The sequence below is a fragment of the Urocitellus parryii genome, chromosome 8, assembly GCF_045843805.1.
Source record: "Urocitellus parryii isolate mUroPar1 chromosome 8, mUroPar1.hap1, whole genome shotgun sequence".
Taxonomy (NCBI): Eukaryota; Metazoa; Chordata; class Mammalia; order Rodentia; family Sciuridae; genus Urocitellus; species Urocitellus parryii.
In genome coordinates, this window is record NC_135538.1 from 55,222,754 (window position 1) to 55,238,456 (window position 15,703).

Consider the following 15,703-nt stretch of genomic DNA (forward strand, 5'->3'; position numbering starts at 1 on the left):
ACTGGATTGAAAACGGTATGATTCTGTCATATCTGTCAAATTTATCAGATGAATCCCACACATTTTCTTTTCTTTTTTTTTTTTTTTCAGTGCTGGGAATCAAATCCAGGGTCTTGGCATGGAGGACAAGCATTCCACCACTGAGTTATATCCCAAGTTCTCACATTTCTTTACAGTGATCTTTCTAGGCTGGGTTGAATGTTGTTATTGTTTTCCCTGTCTGTAAGTTAAGGATTTTTTTCTTTTCTTCTAGGTGCTGGGGATGGAATCCTGGATCTTATATATCCTAGGCAAGCACTTTGCCACTGAGTTACACATCCAGCCTCTTTCTCTGTAAATTGTGGATTTTCAATAGAACTAAATAAAATGCTTTATTTTTTTTACAGAAATATTAATTTTTCAGGAATTTCTGAACACTAGAGTACTTCTGAAGCACTCAGCTTCTACATAGGGCTTACACTAACATGTAACTGGAGTTGTGTCTGTGAGAAGGGTGAGGATACCAATGGATCTCGACTTCCAGGCCCAATTTCTTCATGTTCTACCTGTAACTCTTCCTTGACTTCTCCCTCAAGAAAGCAGACCAGTGGTAGAGCACTTGCCTGGAATGTATAAGGCCCTGCAAAACAAATAAATAATAAACAAAAACAAAAGAAGAAAGACCAGCAAACAAAGAGACATAGGAAGGATAGTATTGGTGTGTTGGTCAGGATAGGCACTATGCTATGCTTTATCAATATTCCCTCCCAAATTTCAGTGGCTTAAAACAAAAGCTTTTAATTGTTTTATTTCTTGGATGCTAGCTATCCATTGGATTGACAGAGAAGCTCTGTGAACTTTAGTGACTCTGGAACTTGGGCTAATGAGCAGCCACCATTTTGAACATTGCTGGAGACAAGAAAATTCTAAGGCATCAACCCAGATTCTTAACTCACAACACATGGGCTGGAACGAGGCCCAAGATCCCACCTTACCACTGAGGCTCTGAAAGTGGAGAGAACTCAAACTATCTGATAAAGGAAACCAATGATTACTATGATTGTATTGAAAATGCTGAAAGAGCAGTTTGGGCAAGAGCAGAGGTGACCTCAGCACAAATGGAACAATGAGAATGAGAAGAGAGCACAGTGTTGGCTGGTCTATGCTATTCACACTTCTCCCTTCAACTCTTTTCCAATTCAATTCAATTTTATCAACATTTACTAAAACCTTTAGAGTGCAAAATACCTGCTTATGTAAAGGTGGAAGAAGCAAAACTGTGGATATCACTTTTATTTTGGATGTTACACTCAGGCTACTTTGGGGTTACCTTAAGAAAAACCAACATAGATGGAACAGTGGCCTCCAAATCAAACTTAAGTAGGAATAAGCATTTGGATTATAAAAATAGTGTGGATAGGTATTGGGTTGATTGGTACTTGAAAAGTTAGATTCCTTCCTCATATCATTTACTAGCATATACTACAGATACATTTGGCATATGACATGAAAGGCAAGAGCCACAAAAGCAAAAATGGATCAATGAACTTCTTCCAAAGGAAAAAAAAACTCTACCAGCTTTTAAGAAAAATCTTTAAGTAAGAGAAGATACATCTCATAGAATGAGAACAATTGCAAACCATATATCTGATAGGGGATTTATATTTGAAACACACACACAACGCCCACATTCCTCAACTTAAGATGGGTTTACATCCTGATTAAAGTCATTGTAAATTGGAAATATTGTTACATGGAAACCTAACTTACTGAACATCATAGTTAGCAACACAGTCCTTACGTCATGGGCCTGCTTTCTCTTTCATCCTCTTGTTTTTTGTGGTGCTCAGGATAGAATCTAAGTGCTCTACTACTAAACTATATCCCAGCCCAACTGGTTTGCTTTCTTGAATGGATGGTAAAGAAAGAGTTTCAGGTAGCATGAATAAATTGGGCCTGGAAGTGAGTTCACATCTTTCTCTTCACCCACCCTTCTCATAAGCATAACTTCAACTACATGTTAGAGGAAGCCTACCACTTGTATAGAAGTTGAGCGTTCCAGACAGAAACACTCCAATGTTTGCATGGTGGAGTGGGAGCCGCAGCTCACTGCCACTGCCCACACTGCCCAGCAATGAGAGAGAGGAAGAGGGTCAGGGACAGGGACAGGGGGAGCAGGGGAGAGGGGAAGAGTGAGAGAGCACAAGCTCAAGAGCATAGTTCCAATCGCTAGCTCCAGGAAAGTTCAAAATTAAAAAAATACTCAAAATCAAAATTTGGTCTATCATCTATTGAATCATATCATCTTCACAGCATCATAATGTTGAAAATCATTAAGAGGAATTATCCCAAGTTGGGAGCCATCTGTATTTAAAAACCTCTTAAATGCAACTGTAAAAAGACGACCCAATTTTAAAATGAGCAAAGGAATCTCTGAAGAATATAAATGTCTGGTAAGCACATGAAAAGATACTCAACTTCATTAGTCATTAGAGAATAGCAAAGCAAAACCACAGTGAGTTGCTACTCATACCCCCTGGGATGGGTAGAATCATAAAGCCAGACAACAAAAAGTGTTGGCAAGGATGTCAAACTGGGAGTTTCATATATTATTGGTGGGAATGTATGATGCTACAGTTTCGCAATTCTTCAGAAAAACTAAATATATGGCCCAAGGGATATAGCTCAGTAATAGGGTGCTTGCATAAGGCTCTGAGTGCCATCCCCAGCACAGAAAAAAAGAAAAGAATAAAGATACTGAGTTACCATGTGATCCAGCAATTCCACACCTAAGTACCTATCCAAGAAAATGAAAATGTGTTCACAGAACACTTGTATACACGTCTGTAGTGTTAGCAGCAAAGCCAGAGAAACTGCCTTATTCCAGCTGGCTGGATTCAGTTGCCCACCTGCAAAAAAACCCAAGCAAATGATGTAAAAGGAAAAATGAATTTAATGCAGTTTGGACAAACCTGGGGAGAAGATGATCAGTCTCCACTGGTCTTAAAAAAGTGGTTATAATTCATAAAAACAAAAGCTGGGAAATATACACATGTAGACTTAGCTAAGCTGTGTAATCAGAGAAGAGGTCACAGTTCCTGTTTTTCAACCTTTGCTGCCACCATCTATACTTGGTTGGCAAGTTTTTTTTTGTTTTTGTTTTTGTTTTGTGTGTGTGTGTGTGTTTTTTAATCTCCCATTGAGAAAATAACAACTAGTAAATTGTGGGAGCAAACAACTTGGGACTTTTAATTTCATTGGGGCACTGTTACAACAGCAGCATACTTTTAAAAAAATATATTTATTTTTTAGTTTTAGGTGAACACAATATCTTTATTTTATTTTTATGTGGTGCTGTGGTTCGAACTTACTGCCTCATGCATGTGAGGCAAGCACTCCACCACTGAGCCACAACCCCAGCCGAGCAGCATTATTCTTAATGGTAAAAGCTTGGAAACAATCTAAATGCCAATCAACTGATGGTGAATAAACCCTAATATATGTCCACATTGGAATATTACTCAGCCATAAAAAACGAGAAATTGATATATGCCACAATGTGGATGAACCTGGAACAAATTGTGCTAAGCAAAATAAGCCAGGCACAGAAAGTCACATGCTGAATGATTCCATTTGTATAAAATTTCTGGAATAGGCAAATCCATAGACACAGAAAGTACATCAGAGGTTGCCAGGAACCCGGAGGAGAGGGGCACGGGTGTGACTGTTGATGTGTATGGATCTTCTTTGTGGGGTAAGGGAAAAGTTCTGGAATCTAGTGGTGACGGTTGGACAACTGCTAAGTCTGACACCAGTTTTATCAATAAAATACATATAACTACATCCATATATGCACAATGTTAATCAACACAGGAAGGTCTTTGGCATGGGTTCCTTCTGTACCCAGAGCTGTTAAATAAGCATATAAGAACTTAACTCAGAAAGAATTCTTACAATGAACCTGATTTTAAAAAAGACCCTCAGCCAATTGCAGGCAACCAGTCAGCTAGTTCTGTATTAGGGATCTCCCTTCAGAACATACTCCAATAAGGTAGAATCTTCACCATACCAAGCCCACATAAGGCAGAAGCCTCACTGGAGGCCATCAGGTAGGTGATTTCCCCACTTTGCTTCTGGGTTCAGCCTATGGAAACCCAGTGCTCTGCTGCAGGGTGGAGCCCTCCGGACCTCTTCTGGTTCCAAGTGCTGCTTGATTCATGAACTGTTCTTTTCTCAAATAAATTTGGACAAATTTATTTTGTCTAACTAACAAGTGATTTTCATCTTTCCTCTCTCTAATCTTTCATATCATGCCTTTGTAATTAGTAAAAGAAAACCCTGATAAAACAATTTAGATCAAATTCAAAAGCTGAAATCTTGCAATTCCCTAATCATTTTTAATGATATACAAAGTTATATATAGAATAAGCAAAACTAAATTGTGCTGGGAAAAATTTCTGGAAGAGGTGGTTTCCTCTGGAGGGACAAGGGAAGAGATTAATAGGACAGGGCATCAGGAAATCTGCTGGGGTGACAGAATTGATAGGGCTTTGGGTTAACAGATGAGTGCATCTGCCAAAACTCAGGGAATGTACGTTTAAGATTTGTGCACTTTACTGTATATCAATTTCCACATAAAAACCCATAAACTTATTGAATTCAAGTTAATAATAGGAATGCCATACTAGTTAGAAAAGTGTACTTTGAGGTACATATTTAAATAATAAAGTAGGTTAATGGATGAATAGAGGTACAGTTACATGATAAAGCAAATATTTTAAAATGTTAATAGTAGAATACAAGTGGTGGGTGTGTGGGTGTTCACTGCATTATATGTGAAACTTTTGAATAAAACATTGGGGAGAAAGAAACCCAATATATAGACTTCATTATCTACCCCTTGATTCCCCAAACACCATCTTACTTAATTGCCTATTCTCCCTATTAGCATTTCCATTGGTTATAGAATTCATGTTCAGCACCTACAAATTATTCTTGCTTTCTTTCCCTTTTTATTAACGGTAACATCATTTATCAAGTTGTGAACATTTCCCGGGATAAAAATCATTCTTTACTCCCTTCTTTCTCCTGTATCCTCCAATCCAATTAAGCTCTATTTTTTTTTCCTGATTTTCACTTTTAGTATCTCATTTCTTTTACCATTAGCACTATCTAAATTCTGCACCAATTACCTGCATTCTAGTGGCTGTTTCCATGGAGAAATAAAGTAGCATCCTAAGAAAATAATTTGCACATAATTTTAAAAGACGTAGATTTTTTTACATGCTTGCCTTTAGAATGGTTCTGATACTGTATTAGAATTAGAATATCCGGGATTCTTGGTAAGTCTTCAAATTCTGAATTCTAGCCTTACTTCCTTTTAGTTTGTATGCTAATGGCTTGAAACCAGTTTTGGATAATTTAGATGTGTGAACTCATCACACAAAGCAGAATGATAAGCATTATGTATGATTAGCTTCTATAGATAGTGGGTCCTGCTAAGTGAACTTGCTAACATTGTCAGTTATCATTTTGGTGATTAGATAACCTGCAGGCCCATCTTGCAACTAATTTATCTAGGAAGCCACACCAAGGAGTGAAATTGCTTACAATTAGATGTCCCCTGGGTAATTCATTAACTTCTTTTTCTTGATGGATACACAAGTGGGCCGTTCGTAACATCTACCTTACAATTTTCCCTTATTAAAATAATTACAGCTGAGATACAGTATTTGGGAGCCTTAATTATCTGACTGCATGTTGGAATGAAACTGATTTTTATGAGGAATAACTTGGCTCTGTCAAAAACATTTTCCTGTCAGGCACAGTTGCACACACCTGTAATCCCAGTAACTCAGGAGGCTGAGGCAGGAGGATCTTAAGTTCGAGTCCATCCTGAGCAACTTACTGAGACTATGTCTGAAAAGAAAATTAAAGGGCTGGGGGTGGTAGAACACCCCTGGGTTCAATCCCCATTACAAATAAATAAATAAATAAATAAATAAATAAATAAATAAATAAATAAATAAAAAGTTCCCCACAGAAATATGGTGTGGCGATTTTTGAAGACACTTCCTTTTAACTTTTTGAAAAACTTCCTATTTTCTTTTTGCAGTACTGGGGGTTAAACCCTTGCTCAAGCCAGGCAAAAGCTCTACTGCTTGAGCCCAGCAGGGTCTGTTCTTAAAGGAGCCAGTCAATCCCACGCTTCATTTGGTTGTCAGAGTCCAAGTGCTGTTGAAGACCTCCAGATCAGTAGCCTATTTTTTAAATCAAAAGTTCATGGAAAATACTTTAAAAAAAAAAAGTGCAATCCTGCAGTTCTTTCAGATATTTTAAACTTTATCTTCAAAGGAAGCCAAATCACTGGGGAGGTTGGTCTCTAGAAAGGCATTTAGTAAATTACAGGAGTGTCATATACCATTAGTTTACCATAAGATCTCTATAAGAAGATTAACATTAAACAGGGATGAGAGGTGGAAGGGAAAGGGAGAGAGAAGGGAAATTGCATGGAAATGGAAGGAGACCCTCAGGGTTATACAAAATTACATACAAGAGGAAGTGAGGGGAAAGGGAAAAATAATACAAGGGGGAGAAATGAATTACAGTAGAGGGGGTAGAGAGAGAAGAGGGGAGGGGAGGGGGGATAATAGAGGATAGGAAAGGCAGCAGAATACAACAGACACTAGTATGGCAATATGTAAATCAATGGAAGTGTAACTGATGTGATTCTGCAATCTGTATACGGGGTAAAAATGGGAGTTCATAACCCACTTGAATCAAAGTGTGAAATATGATATATCAAGAACTATGTAATGTTTTGAACAACCAACAATAAAAATTAAAAAAAGGAACAATAATAAAAAAAAAAAGAAAATGAGTTAAATTCATGATTGCATGCACTGATGTATAGCTTCAAGTTATTGACTGCCTGTTTTGTCTGGGATCATGCCAGGTACTTTGAGAGCACCATTTAAATTTAATCTTACTCCATGGAAGAGATGTTACCTTTATTTTACAGATGAAGATACTAAAGCCAAGTTTACACAGTTCACAAATGGCAGTAACAGGATTCAAACTCGGGTTTGTCTGATTTTTTAAATCTAGTGAGTTTACCCCAGTAGAAATGCCCCATTTTATCACACTACAGCCTTAGCATCTGCATAGGCACCTTCACAAGCATTTTTGCTTTTCATCTTTGTCCTGGTTTTATAACCAAGAAGTATAAACTTCTTCCTCACCTTTACTATTGCTTTGCTTCACTGATTTCCTCCAACTGTTCACTTTTATACCTTCATAATAACATTTTTAAGAAACTGCCTAAAATCCTTGTGGATTTATATCCCATGGAAGTATAAAGAAAAGTAAATTTTAAAAGCCCCTATAAAACCCTGTAGTAATTACTTTTACCTAATGTTGGCTGGATTTTTCTTGTATTATTTGCTTTTATCAAAATTTCAGTTTCTGTTCTAGTGTACATGCTGCTTCAGTTATGAACTAACAGAGGAAGGCCTTCTTTATTAAACTGCTTCTGATGTTTCTGAACACAGTGAATAAACTGTACCCAAGGCTTACTTAACATGCATTCAGCTTGGTATAGACAATTATATCTGAAGAAAAGAGAGGAGGTTAGAGTAATTAATAAATAAATGTTTATAATAAAAGCTAGTTTTAAGATTATATTATTTGTCACTGGGTGCAGGGGGGCACATCTGTAATCCCAGAAACTATGGAGGCTGAGGCAGGAGGACTGCAAGTTTGAGGCCCACCTTGGCAATTTAGCTAGACTCTGTCTCAAAATTAAAAATAAAATAAAAAGGCTCAAGATCTAGTTCAGTGGTAGAGGACCCCTGAGTTTAATCACCAGTAAAAAGAAAAAAAAAAAAAAAAGCATTTTACTTCCTGCTTCAAATGTGACAGAATGTGACAAAGCTTGCTGAGTCTACTGATTGAAAACTGGAACCAATCCTCTTCTTTTCACTGTCCTTCAGGTTATTCTAAAATTCTGAAGATACTTGCTTATGTCAGAAGTTACAGTTTATTTCCTAATAGAAACCTTTTTTTTTTTTTTTTTTTAAAGAAACTCTTCTTCTGTACTATCCTGCCTTTTTCTAGATGGCCCAAGCTCATTGTCATAACAAAGGATGTGATGTCAAATAGGCATTCAAAGGGAACATTCCACCTCCTGGTTTCAAGTGATCTTCTTAGTAATAGTTCGCCTGGCTTGACAGGGAACACTGGTTTTCTCATTTGCTCCTCTGACTCTGTGTGGTATCAGAATGCCAAGTTCTGTGACTGCACCACATTTTTTTTACCCTGGCATAACTTTTCCTCTTTTCTGTTTGTCTGCTTCATTTGGTCTTATTAACAATATTCATCTTACACTTGAAGCCACCTTTACCTTCCAGAAGCACTCTGTTGCTGACAATCTCAGGGGTTAATTAGTTGAAGCACAGAATTTTTGTCACTTGAATTTCCAGTGACTTAGCAAAATGAGGTCTACTAGATTTAGGGTCAAGATGGAGGAGAGACACAAATTAGGTATCTTCCATACTAGTTTGATATTATTACATGTGAACAGTAAATGTTGCACTTCCCTGTTTACAGATTCAAATCATCAGCTCAAGTTGAGATATGGGAACAACACTAAATATTCTTTGAAGATTTTTCATTTCAAATTACACATACATTAAAAATAGATTGGGACAAAGATTATTTGTTTGAATTTTACATCATATTAACTCCTTCAAGTAGATGGCTTCCTCAGTGTCTCAGGTAGACTGGCTCCAGGATCACCAGATTCCAAAACTCACAGATCTCAAGTCCCTTATATAAAATGTCCAAGATGCTTATAATCGACACAAACCACCCAACGTATATTAAATCATCTTTAGATTATATGTCCTGTCACTTTATTTGCATGGATTCAGTGAAGTACTCCATGCAAGCCAAAGCTTTCAAGTTCAGCTTTTTGGAACTTTCTAAAATTCTTTTTTTTTCTGAGTATTTTTGACCCATGGTTAGATGTAAGAGGAGGAACCCATGGATATGGAGAGCCAACTACAATGTAATGGACTTCTTCTTTCAGGGATTTGGAGTCAAAATCAGTAATATAGATTACCCAGCTTAAAAAGTGTGTGTGTGTGTGTGTGTGTGTGTGTGTATCAGATCATTTGATAGTGGGAGGATCTCAGGGAGGGGAAAACTATTAATAAGAAGTTACAGGCAGATCAAATTCCTTTGATAAAACATTCTAGTGGTTCTCTTATTTTTTTCCTCATGGACTTTATATTTAGAAAATAACTTTTCTTAATAAAGTGACTTTATTAAATAATTCAGTTTTCTACATTTATCAAAAAATATGTAAGTGCCAAGTCAGGAAGTCTGATCAACCTGAGATGACAGCGGTGTCCTAGCAAAAATAAAGATATCTAAAAATGAAGCTTCACAGTGAGTAGACATTGGTTTCCATTAGATTTGGACAAATACTGAATACAAATCTCCATTAAGTCTCTTTGGGCTCAAGAGAAATAGAGAAAATTTATAAAGACAGTCAAGAGGGTTAGGAAACTATGAGAAAGAGAATCTGGGTAAAGCAAGCTCTTGCCAGGGCCTCTTTGGCATCCTCACCAGATGATCTGCAAGTGTTTCAGATGATATGTTAACTTACACATTTTGAATCTCACTAAAACCATGCTCCACCATTACCAACTTTCTAGTCCAATATGGTCTGATAGACTACAACAAATGTTTCTAAGACCTCAACAAGCTCAGGTGTGATCAGTAAATAGAATAAACTCAACACAGCACGGAGTTGTTCTGGCTCCTAAGCACAGGCTCTGGGATAGCAGAAGTAAAAATTTAACGGTAAGAAAGAAAGGGAAAAAAATTCTCAGTCACTTTAGTTCTATTCTTAGAGAAATAAACGGAGTGTCTGCACCTGGGGCTCCTCCCTAGAGAGGCATCCCCCAAAGTTTTGCATGACTCTGGGTTCTGGCGGGTTGCACTTCCTCCTATGAGCAGAACTTCTCTCCCACCTGCTTTGTACAGTACTCAAAAGAGAATATATTGCTTGATTGCTTTTGTGTGGTTTTTAACGCTCCCTCAAGCAGCCTCTACTGCTTGAGGAGAGGTCATGTAGGTTATCTCCGGAGGTACAATTACCGTTTTTGTTAGTGCTTTAGTTATAAAGATACATGTTTTGAGAGTTTTTTTCCTAAGCTTATTTTTACTGTAAATTCTGTTCTTTTTAATGAATATTTTTGCAGAATGTATTGTTTTTCAGGAATATATATCTGATGTTATAATAGAAATCCTGTACTTTACACTTATCAGATATTTAATAAATGTAGACAGATTATTATAATTAATTATATCAGAGGAATTTTAAAAATGATTCCAGGCAATGACTGTGTTGACAATGAACCTAATTACTAGAATCATTTGATTCTAGAATCATTTGATTCTCTTGAGTTAGAATCTTTAAGTCATTTTAATTTGCATGATACATTTATTGTTACTGTTTCAGAGAAACAGAAGCTAACTTTTCATTTTCAAGGCTTAATGAACAATCATCCATGAGCTGCTGAAGTTGAATAACAGGAAACTGTACTTGTTTTTCAAACCATTTAGCGACTGAAAGAAGCTGCTGATCACAAAATGCACGTCCAATAAACTGCAGTCCTATTGGCAACCCTTGGCTTGAGAGGGCCATAGGAACATTCACTGCAGGTAATCCTGAGGAAAAGAAGAAACCCATTAGTTGATTAATTCTCCATCTTAAGAAACAGAGACATCTTCTATTTTCTAGTGCTAGGAGGTAAAAGCAGAAAAAAGTTTAAAAAAATAAATACTATACTCTGTATTTTGCACAATGCTTTGTTTACTTAATAATGGGTCTTAGAAATCATTCTTTCAGTTTATAGAGACCTTCATTCCTTTTTTATACTTGTATAGGATTCCACTATGTGGTTTTGCCATAATTCGTTCAACCAGTCTTCTATGATTGGGCATTTAGGTTGTTTTTAATATTCAGCTATTTCATATAATGCCCCAGTATATAATAATTGTGTACATGCTTTTTGCTATTCTTGAAAGTTTCTTAGATAAAGAGGGATTGCTTCATCAAAGGATAAATGAATATGTTATTAGAAATTCCACTTCAAAGTAGCTGTTCCAATTTGAATTCCCATCAGAAAAAATATATCTTCTTTGCCTACAGTCTTGCCAACAGAGTTTGTTGTTGAGCTTTGGAATTTTTTCCCATCCATTAGATAAGAAAGTAGCTCAGGGTAATCTGAATTTCAGGTTTGAAGCAGAAAAAGTACAAGATCACAGAATATCCTGTTATGCCATTAAAAGAAGTTTTTTAAAAAATGGGAAAGGGTTTAAAGAACACCTATAACTTGAAGGGATCCCTATTGGCCAAATTTAGGACAATTCAAGTATCAAAAACAATGACAATAATTGTTTATAATACATTCAGTTTTTTAAAAAGAGGAAAGCTCTTATATAGAGAAATCTGCTAGTTAATAAATGGATGCTAAAACTGGGTTCAAGATTATCGGGGAAGAAGATATTCACATGGTCCCAAGAGTATCACTTCATAAGTTGCTTACAAATCATAAAAGGAAAAACATACCTTATCTACTTAACCAAGTGGGACAAAATGATAGTAACTCTTTCCTGATATGAAAAGTGTGTACTGTTTGTGCCCAAAATGTTTAACTTGACCCAATTAGAAAGAAACAATGTGACGAAATCCATATTGTGAACGGGGTATCCTATAGGACAAGTAGACTGAACTCTTCAAAAAAAAAACAAAAAACTTATTAAGAGAAAACATTTTAAAGATGGATAATTTCTCATTAAAAACTAAGCAGGACAGAAGAAAGTGGCATGACATTTTCTTGTGCCGATGGTAAGAACCAGTGAACCAGAATCTTATTCCTGCAAAAGAGTCTGCAAAAGTGAAAGGGAAATTAAGACATTTTTGCAAATCTGAGACAATCTGCTGCCATCAGGAACTATCTTAAAAGAATGGCTCAAACAATTTCTCTAAACAGGAAGAATGTGTTAAAAGAATCTTCATACTTTAGGAAGGAAGACTAATTGTAGACACCAGAAATGTGGGTAAATAAAATAGACTTTCCTTTTTCTTAAGTTTTCTACATGTTTGATGATTGAAAAAAATTATAACAGAGCCTGATATGGTAGTAAAAACATCAGACATGGGGCGGGTGATGCTCTAGATTTTAAAAAGATTATCGTAAACAAATACAATATGACCAGGGAAAAAACAATATATAAAATATTTTTTTGGTACAACTAGGAAAATGTGAATAAGAAGTATAATCAGATTATTACTGAATTGTTAGTTTTCTGAGGTGTGTCAATGGAATTGTGGTTATGTAGAATGTCTTTATTATTAGAAGATTCATGCTAACTTATTTAGGAGTGAAGTGTCATGATATCTGAAACTTTCAAAATGATTCAATTAAAAGGTATGTGTGTGTGTGTGTGTGTGTGTGTATGTGTGTGTACAGACAGAGAAAGAAAATGAGGTAAAATGTTAACAAGGATGAATCCTGGAGAACAAACGGCATATCAATGTTTATTACATCATCATTTTTCACTTTTTGAAGGTTTTAGTATTTTCAAAATAAAAGTTAAAAAGTTAAAAAATACAAAGTATATCGGTTCAGAAGGTGTGTGTGTTTTTGTGTGTGTATATGGTTGTGTGCATAAGAATGCATGCACACACACTTCTAAGTATTTCAGAAGGATAGGCTGTTTCTTTTTGGGAACAATCTAGCTAGAACCTAAATCGAAGACCAGGGCACCTGCCTAAGAATTTGAAGAAAACCACAACACTCTTGAGGGACTCTCACCTGCCATGTTTACAGCCTGTGTAAAAATATCATCCTGGGCACTTCGTGTTCTGTTGTCTTCTTTGATAAACTCCAAGTATGGTACTGCCTCACGCAGGGTGGTGGGGGTTAGCAAGACATCCACTCCAGAGTTAAAAACATTCACAAAATCATTGGCAATGAGGCGCCTCACCTTCTGTGCTTTGATGAAATAATTCTCATAGTTTCTGTGGGGAAAAAAAATGATACTTTAAGGACTTCATCATTTTTTAAAAATCAATTCTCTTATATTAGGCTTCTTAGAGAACCACTGGATTCTTGGCTTTTATGAGTGAGCATCATTAAGATTCTTAACACATAAAGATGAGTTTTGTTCAACTCTGCTGTTTCTTTGAAAATTCATACATCCGGCATTTAATTAATCAGAATTCACAACTAGGTGCAATTTCACACATATAATCACAAAATATCAGTACTTCCAGAGACATTGCTAAACAAGAACATTCATTTGGGGGTGAAGAAAATCAGGTACATAGTCATTAAATAAATTTCCAAAAGTCAGAAAGCCAGGCAGTGGTAAAGCAGATGAGAACACAAGTCTCTAGAGGCTCACCCAAGCTTCTTTCTATTATAATGTCTCATTTCATCTATTGTAAAATGATTCATTATAAGGACTCTCAAGTTTTTAAGATTCTTGTATGCTATCTGAATTCGACACTGGGAAACACACCTAGAAGGAAGGTTCTATGAACAAAAACTGGGAAAAGCATGCAGTGTTGAAATCCATGGATAGTGTAGTTAGAGAGTAAAGATATGAGATTCAAATAAACATGCTAAATTTACTAAAAGATTAGGATAAATGCTACATATAAAAGCGATCTTACGTCAATGAAGCAAAGAAAGGAAAGAAAACTTTTCAGATCCTTCTGAAGTTACTGAAGAAGGCTGACAAAAGAACTGTTTTAAACCTCAATTTCCTCTACTGTAAAAATGGATATAATATCTCCAGGCTCACCAAGGACCAAATAAAATGAGATAAAAATGTGAAATCTTTCTTACTCTAGAAAGATTTACAGAGTGCTGTAAAAATCAGATTCCTTACTATCTACATCTGACTACAGTGTCTACAGAGCTATAAATACAGGTATCACATGGAATTTACACAATATTTGGGGCATGGTGGCACATGCCTACAATCCCAGCTATTAAGAGGCAAAGGCATGGGCTGGAGATGTGGCTCAGCGGTAGCGCGCTCGCCTGGCATGCGTGCGGCCCGGGTTCGATCCTCAGCACCACATACCAACAAAGATGTTGTGTCCGCCGAGAACTAAAAAATAAATATTAAAAAAAAATTCTCTCTCTCTCTCTCTCTCTCTCTCGTCTCTCACTCTCTCTTTAAAAAAAAAAAAAAAAAAAAAAGAGGCAAAGGCAGCCTTAGCAATTCAGTGAGACCCTGTCTCAAAATGAAAAAGAAAAAGACTGGAGATACAGTGCCCCTGGGTTAAATCCACACTATATCAAACCAAACCAAACAAACTGCACAGCAACAACAAAGAGTTATTGTTTTAAATATTGTATTTGGGCTGGGGGTATAGCTCAGAGGTAGACTGCTTGCCTAGCATGTGCCTAGCAAGGCCCTGGATTTGAGCCCCAGCACCAACTCCAAGTACACACAAATTAACAGCATTCCCCAAACCCAAATTTTATAAAACTAATATTTTCTATTAATTTCCTTCCCATTTCATTTTTTTATCTTTTTGGTACTGGGGATTGAACCAAGGGTGCTCAACCCCCACTGAGTCACAACCCCAGCCCCCCCTTTTTTTTTCTAAATTTTTAAATTTTGAGACAGGGTCTCACTAAGTCGCTAAGGTTGACTTTGAACTTGCCTCCTCCTGCCTCGGCCTCCTGAGCCTCTGGGATTACGAGTGTTTGTCAATGTTCCCAGGCCCTTCCTACTTTAAAAATGGTTGAAAAATAGAACTGCTTCCATACATGATAGAGTACAGGGATGAGATTTATCCTGTCTTCTTAACCCCAAAACTGAACAGAATATGTGAAACAACCATTTCCAGATATTGGGCAAAGGGCATTTGGGAGAGAGTGCACTGAGAGGAGAGGCAAATGTTGTTTCCCCAGCTTAATGCCTGGAGGTACTTTTCAGGCCTTAGTCCAGAGAGGAAGGACATATACACAGACAAGGTGGATGAATCAGAAGTTCAGGGAGAAAAAGCCAGCACAATTTTCAAGGCAGTATTGAATTAGAGAGTGGCACACAGAGAGTGTAAGAGATGTGCTGAAAGATTCCCTCAAGTCTCTGGCCCAGTATTGGCCTGTGCATGAAAAGAAGACACCCCCAAAGTTGAGGAAAGAATCACCAAAAAGCAGGAGGTCAAACAATTCCTAAGCTCAACAGAGCTGGAAATAGTGTGTGTTCTTAACAGCTAAAGTGGAAAGACCTCAAAATACACACAGCACCTGGGAAAATCTTCAGGATATTGCCTTAGAGTTAAATTAGCCCTACTCTAAAGGTTTTCTGGATTTATACTATTAGAGCTTAAAAGGAAGGCTTGAAAGGATCCAAAAGATTCCAAGTAACCACATCTTAACCTAAATACTGTTTAAAAGAAACAACAAAAACCTAGCACATGACAATGTAAAATTCAATGTCTAGTCATACAAAGAAGCAGAAGAAACATGATTCATAAGGAGGGGGGAAAATAGTTCATATAAAAAGGAATCTGAATAGAAATGACAGAAATGTTGGAAATAATAGCTAAGAACATAAAAAGGCATGTTCTATATGTTCAAGATGGTATAAGAAAACAAAATAATAAAGAAACTGAAGAGCCAGG

The 15,703-nt window shown here is 36.6% G+C and overlaps 1 protein-coding gene across 1 annotated transcript in view; it reads right to left on the reverse strand.

The window, feature by feature from the left end:
* Positions 1 to 9,011: 9,011 nt before the first annotated feature.
* Qrsl1 (glutaminyl-tRNA amidotransferase subunit QRSL1) overlaps positions 9,012 to 15,703 on the reverse strand; it is a 31,642-nt gene continuing 24,950 nt past the window's right edge. The window contains exons 10-11 of the mRNA XM_026389606.2: positions 12,870 to 13,075; positions 9,012 to 10,716 (exon numbers count right to left, since the gene is read on the reverse strand). Of these exons, the coding sequence (XP_026245391.2) occupies positions 10,496 to 10,716; positions 12,870 to 13,075 (427 nt within the window). The 3' untranslated portion in view covers positions 9,012 to 10,495. The remainder of the gene's footprint in view (positions 10,717 to 12,869; positions 13,076 to 15,703) is intronic.